The sequence below is a fragment of the Zalophus californianus genome, chromosome 16 (genome assembly GCF_009762305.2).
Source record: "Zalophus californianus isolate mZalCal1 chromosome 16, mZalCal1.pri.v2, whole genome shotgun sequence".
NCBI lineage: Eukaryota > Metazoa > Chordata > Mammalia > Carnivora > Otariidae > Zalophus > Zalophus californianus.
Window position 1 is genome coordinate 38,928,624 of NC_045610.1, and position 6,340 is coordinate 38,934,963.

Here is a 6,340-nt window from a genome sequence, read left to right on the forward strand (position 1 = left end):
ACAACTCTACTCTCTGACCTTGGCAGGAGTTATCAGACAATGATTGCCAAGCTTAGGCAAATTTAGCCAGCAGTGGGGTTGGGGCATGGGGTTGTGGGAATGTGGGGAGTGGTTCAAGAAAGACAAAGATCTTTGGAAAGACAGAGTATAGTATATAAGTTCAATACATTTCTAAATACTCAGTTCTTGTCACCATCTCCAAGATAAACAGATGTTTATCAACAGCCCATTCATTCTGCATGACATTACGATAAGTGATTTTTTTCATAGCATGGAAAAAAATGCAGGAGGTTGGGAAACAAAATAGAAAATTATGATAGATTAGTCTTTATAATTACTGTAACATAGAAAGCTGAATGACAGAATGGTGGTTATTAATATCCCTTTCTTCAGAATGTGATTATGGGGAGAGGGGACTAAAGTTTGGAGAAGCAAGTGTATATTTATACATGACGGTAATGAAAGGTTTTTTCTTTATTTCATCTCTCCTGTATATTCTTTAAGTTCTATTTCAGGTGTTAACCTTATATCATCAAATGTTCTGTAAAATGTGTTAGCTAAGTCCATGCAAGGTCTCCTATTGTACAGCAAGATTATGTGCTAGAAATGTGACCACAACATGTGTATTATTTCCTCTCATCTTCCTTCTTTCTACTTTATTTTCATTAATGTTTTGATCCAACAGCAAAAAGGGGCGGGAGGCTGCCAACAGCCTACATATTAGAACAGTTCCTTAAGGAAGGAAATGGAGGAAATCTCAGCCAAAAATCAGGACAATCATTTGAAACATATGATCTTTTTTACACCAGCTGTTAGATTCAGAATGCAACTGTTTTATTTTAATCACTTGATTTTATTTATAAATTGCAATTTTCTGATCCCAAGATTTTATTCTTTATATATATTTGGTTACTTGTATTGATATTTGTTTATGTTGGGCAGTGTATGTGTGTGTGTATGTGTGTGTGTGTGTGTGTGTGTGTTTATAATCACATGTGATTTTTAAGATGGTGTTTAAAAGAAGTAACCCTTCCACAGCATGTCCTCCTCACATTCTTCCACCAGAGAAGAGGCCCCCTGAGCCCCCCGGACCTCCACCGCCGCCACCTCCACCCCCTCTGGTTGAAGGCGATCTTTCCAGCGCCCCCCAGGAGTTGAACCCAGCCGTGACAGCCGCCTTGCTGCAACTTTTATCCCAGCCTGAAGCAGAGCCTCCTGGCCACCTGCCACATGAGCACCAGGCCTTGAGACCAATGGAATACTCCACCCGACCCCATCCCAACAGGACTTATGGAAACACTGATGGGCCTGAAACAGGGTTCAGTGCCACTGACACTGATGAACGCAACTCTGGTCCAGCTTTGACAGAATCCTTGACCCAGACCCTGGTGAAGAACAGGACCTTCTCAGGCTCTGTGAGCCACCTTGGGGAGTCCAGCAGTTACCAGGGCACAGGGTCAGTGCAGTTCCCAGGGGACCAGGACCTCCGTTTTGCCAGGGTCCCCTTACCATTACACTCAGTGGTCGGGCAACCATTCCTGAAGGCTGAGGGAAGCAGCAACTCTGTGGTACATGCAGAGACCAAATTGCAGAACTATGGGGAGCTGGGGCCAGGAACCACTGGGGCCAGCAGTTCAGGAGCAGGCCTTAACTGGGGGGGCCCAGCTCAGTCTTCTGCTTATGGAAAACTCTATCGGGGGCCTACAAGAGTCCCGCCAAGAGGGGGAAGAGGGAGAGGAGTTCCTTACTAACCCAGAGACTTCAGTGTCCTGAAAGATTCCTTCCCTATTCATCCTTCCATCCAGTCCACTGAAACATTAATGAAATCATTTGCCAGAGCGAGGTAATCATCTGCATTTGGCTACCGCAAAGCTGTCTGTTGTATTCCTTGCTCACTTGCTACTAGCAGGCGACTTATAATGATGTTGGCACCAGTTCCCCCTGGATGGGCTACAGCCAGAACAATTACTTCAACTCTACCTAGTAGATACAAGTAGAGAATGTGGAGAGGGTCATTAAACTGAAAAGTAAATGTTGTATTAGTTCATTTGCCTGCACTTCTTGAGCAGAAGAAAAGGAGAACAGTTTCAATTTTGAGATGGCTCAGGAGAGGCTCTCTAGGTTTTTAAAATTTGGGGACTTTTTTTATGATTTTTTTCTTTTGAATTTCATTTTTGTTTTTTTGTTTTGTTTTGTTTTCCTTTAAAGATAATAGTGTTCACAAAATTTGAGGCTTTTGCTATAAGGGAAACAGAGTGACTGGCTGATTTAAATAAATGTTTCCTTCCTCTCCACCATCTCACAATTTTGCTTTCAAGTGAACTCTTTTTTTCCCCATTGAGCATCTTGAACATACCTTTTTTCCAAATAAATTACTCATCCTTAAAGTGTGCTCTGCTTTGACAAAAGACATGCCCCTCTCCCTGCACATGAAGCAGGTTGTAGAAAGAGGCAATCTTGGGCATGTAGGTAGATTTACCCCATCTCTTCCCTTTTTTACTCCTTCTTTATAGTTTCTCATTCTCTTTCTCTCTCTGTGTCTCTTTTTGAGGCATTTGTTTGGAAAAAATTTAATCGTTGAGATGCCCAAGAACCTGGGATAATTCTTTACTTTTTTTTTTGAAATAAAGGAAAGGAAATTTAAACTCCTATATTGTTCTCTGTAACTTTTCAATTCTAAAATGTTTTTGTTTTTTTAAAACCATGTTCTGATGGTGAAGTTGATTTATTAATGCAGACAGCCTAGGACATTGCTGTTGAACTGGGGTTAGAGATGATGCCTCCATAACTAGAGGGCTAGTAAGAGCAGTTAGCATACTGTTTACACATATATTTTTATGTCAAAAAAACCTTTGAAACAGAGCACTGTAGTATTGTCAAAGAGAAAAGAAATACATCCTGAAAATACATGGAAATGTAACTTAGTTTAGGGTGCATATTTTTCTGAAGATCTATCAATATCTGAGACCTTTTTTAAAAAATAATTTTAAAAGAACAGACCATGAGAAAGAACAGTATTGACATATACACATCTCAGCATGTATATCCTGCCAATTCTTTTAGGGAGTTTGCTCTAGGAGATTTGATTTTGGTTTTGTTTTTGGTAAAAGGGGTTAAATTACAACTTCATGGCAAGAATTTTGCCTTATTATAAACAGGAAATGGAAAAGGGAAGGGCTTCAGGGTGGGATAACTTGGGAGGCTTCTCATTCTGGCTTCCACTTCTGTGAGAATACCAGCATATAATGTGTTTTAAAAACATACACATTCATGTAAGTTATCTGCACAGACTTAGACCTTTGTGAAACGTAGTTAAGGCCCTTTTACAAAGAAAAGGCAAACATGCTTCAGCATCTTGGAGAATAGTTTTCAGAACTCAAGTGAAGTTTTGTGTTTCAATGCCAAGTTCTTATATTAAAAAATAAAAACTACTTGTAAGAGAAAGGTGCACTAATAAAAAAAAAAAAAACTTAAGAACCCTCTTCAGATACTTACATGAAGACTATTTTCCCCTGTTACTGAAATAGGTAGATATCCGGTGTGTGTATTTCTTTATCATTCTCTGGGTTTTGGCCTTGCCCTCATGGGCAAACATTGATTAGAGGAAGAACCTTCTAGCCATTTTGGCATTGATGGCTTTTTATACCAGTGTGTCCAATAAGATTTGCTAGGCTCACTGACATGCTATTGGAAAATTCCATTAAAGTTCATCTGAACCTTTTGTCTGTTGACTTCTTAGTCCTCAGACATGGGCCTTTGTATTTTAGAATATTTGAATTTGAGGCATTGGGCCCCACTCCCATTTTTGATTAAAGAACTTAAGCCTGGGATACTTTCAAAAGTATTCAGTGAAAATAATTGGTCTCCCATCAAATATGAATAAAATTCTCTCTATATTTTAATTACATTTTGGTTATCAGCAGTCATCAATAATGTTTTTCCTTCCCCCTTCCCACCCCTTATTTTTAATTATGCCAAATATTCTAAATAATATCTTAAGTCTCCATTCCCCCATCCCTACTACTAGGGAAGGGGGTGAGTGTATGTATGGTGTGCGTATGTGTGTGTGTGATCCTATCTCACCCCCTACCCCCATTTGGGGAGTGTAGCCTTTACAATGAAAAAAGTTTGGTAATTTTGACTTTCTAAAAGCAGAGGAAAAATGAAACTCAAATATCCTGGAATCTGTGTGGAGGAAGAAAAGGTATTTGTTAATTTTTCAGCTATGTTATCTATAAATGTGATAGAAGTAAAGTTTTGGCAGAATTTCAACTTGACTGTTAGAAAATTACAAACCCAATTATATTCAAAAGTGGTTTTTGTTTTGTTTTAATTGTACCATGGGAGATGTCCATTAAATACATTATTTTGAACAGATGAGAAATCTGATTCTGTTCGTGAATGTGAGGCAAAACTGGTTTGACCATGATCATTTTTTGTGGTTTTGAAAAAAATTTTGTTTGACCCAGTTTCCTTAGTTTTTTCTTCAACTGTCCATAGGAATGATAAAATGACATCAGATCTATACTTTTCAAAGCAGGGCAGTAGCACAAATTTGTAAGTAGGATTTTTTTGTTAGTTTATACCATAGACATCACCCAGCCACTGTGTGTGTGTGTGTGTGTGTGTGTGTGAGTGTGATATGCATATATAGTTACAGTACTAAAATGGTTACCAGCAGGTTTTGAGAGAGAATGCTGCACCAGAAAAGTGTCAGTTGCCACCTCATTCTCCTTGATTTAGGTTCCTGACACTGTATTCCTTCTCTCTCTTGTTTTTGCCCCACATCGGGTGTACCTTGTCTATGTACAGATATTTTGTAATATATTAAATTTTTTTCTTTCAGTTTATAAAAATGGAAAGTGGAGATTGGAAAATTAAATATTTCCTGTTACTATACCACTTTTGCTCCATTGCATTTACTTCTTAACCTGTAGCCTCTGAGCAGATCTAATTGCGTGTAAAGGGTTTTTTCCTCCACTTTATCTTAGGAGTTCTTTGTCTCAGAATCTCTGTAGTCTCATAAAATATCAAAAAAAAAAAGTTCTCAGGGTTTGAAGAGGTGCTTCAAGACACTAGACTAGGAAATAGAGAAGAAAAAAAGTTGGGGAAACTGTAAGGTGATTTTTTTTTTTTTTAAGTAGAAATAGTTACACAAATGATGGTGCCAGGCCATCACAAGAGTTGAGCCTCATGTACCCCGACTCCTCCTGAAAGGAGAGGTAAGTGGGTTTGAGCTCAACTTGTCAATGGAAGTTGGTAAGAGGCTGTTTAGACCAAAGAATAGTCTCTTAACTATAACCACGCCCCCACCAATTCTTACGTTACCATGAGTAGAGTAGGCATGGAGATTAGTGTTCCTAGGTCTGTTGAGATTTCCTGATGTGTTGCCAATCCAGGAAATGAGTAAAGTTGTTTATAACTGTAAAATTCCTGTTATCTTCAAGATTTTTCCTATCTCGACCTGAGGAGAGAATTGTTTTCCCTTCTCTTTCATGGTTTAGGACACTAAGACCTAAAACTTCCCTTGTGTTGCTGCAGTCCTGCTAGTTACGACCTAAGTAGGCAGACAGACAGCAGACAAAACCCATTAAAGACAGAAAGGAAGAGGGGAGATAGGTTATCCGGAAGTTGGTGGTGGGGTGAGCAATCATATAAGGTTTAAAAGGGTACACCAGAACAAGGAAATTAGGAAGATGAATTCAAATACTGGTGATGAGGGTTGCCAGCCTGTTTTTGAATCTCCAAAGTTTATGATGCCTGTGAGCTGTCATGTCTTTACCCAGAAGGAGAATGGAGAGCCCAAGATTGTTTCAATTCCTGGAATCCTGTGTTCCTGGTTAGCCTCCAGAGAAAAGGAATTTGGTTTTGGTCTCTATATATTGCAGATTCATTACTAGGAGTGTGAACTTCAACCGACTAGAGAATATTGTTACCACTTCATAGCAGTGGCAGTCTTTTTAATTCTGGGCCTAAAGGCTGAGGACCTAACTAACATGGACTTTTTTCTCTGTCACAACCAAGGCTATTTCTAATTAGAAACCATGCTATTTCAGTATCTACATTTCTTCAGAACTGTCTTTTCCCAGACAGGTATCCTTAACCATATGGTAAAGTTAATGCCTCAAGGAAGTTAACAGTTAATGTTCTTCGTGCTGGGATTTCCTTTGTTATTAAAGATTGCCCCATAGTTTGTGTTTCAGGTATGAAGTTACTTCTCTGTTCACAACTTAGGCTAGGTGGAATGGAAGTGGGGAGTTCCTCAAGTGAGTAAATGTTCAACCATTCCAAGGGAGAGGTGGGACTGCTAAGTCTTTTGGTTGTCCTGAGAGGCAAGGTG

The 6,340-nt window shown here is 39.1% G+C and overlaps 1 protein-coding gene across 1 annotated transcript in view; it reads left to right on the top strand.

Moving 5' to 3' along the window:
- CDK12 (cyclin dependent kinase 12) overlaps window positions 1-4,895 on the top strand; it is a 48,367-nt gene extending 43,472 nt beyond the window's left edge. The window contains 1 exon segment of the mRNA XM_027624612.2: window positions 1,066-4,895. Within this exon segment, the coding sequence (XP_027480413.2) occupies window positions 1,066-1,751 (686 nt within the window). The 3' untranslated portion in view covers window positions 1,752-4,895.
- Window positions 4,896-6,340: the final 1,445 nt, after the last annotated feature.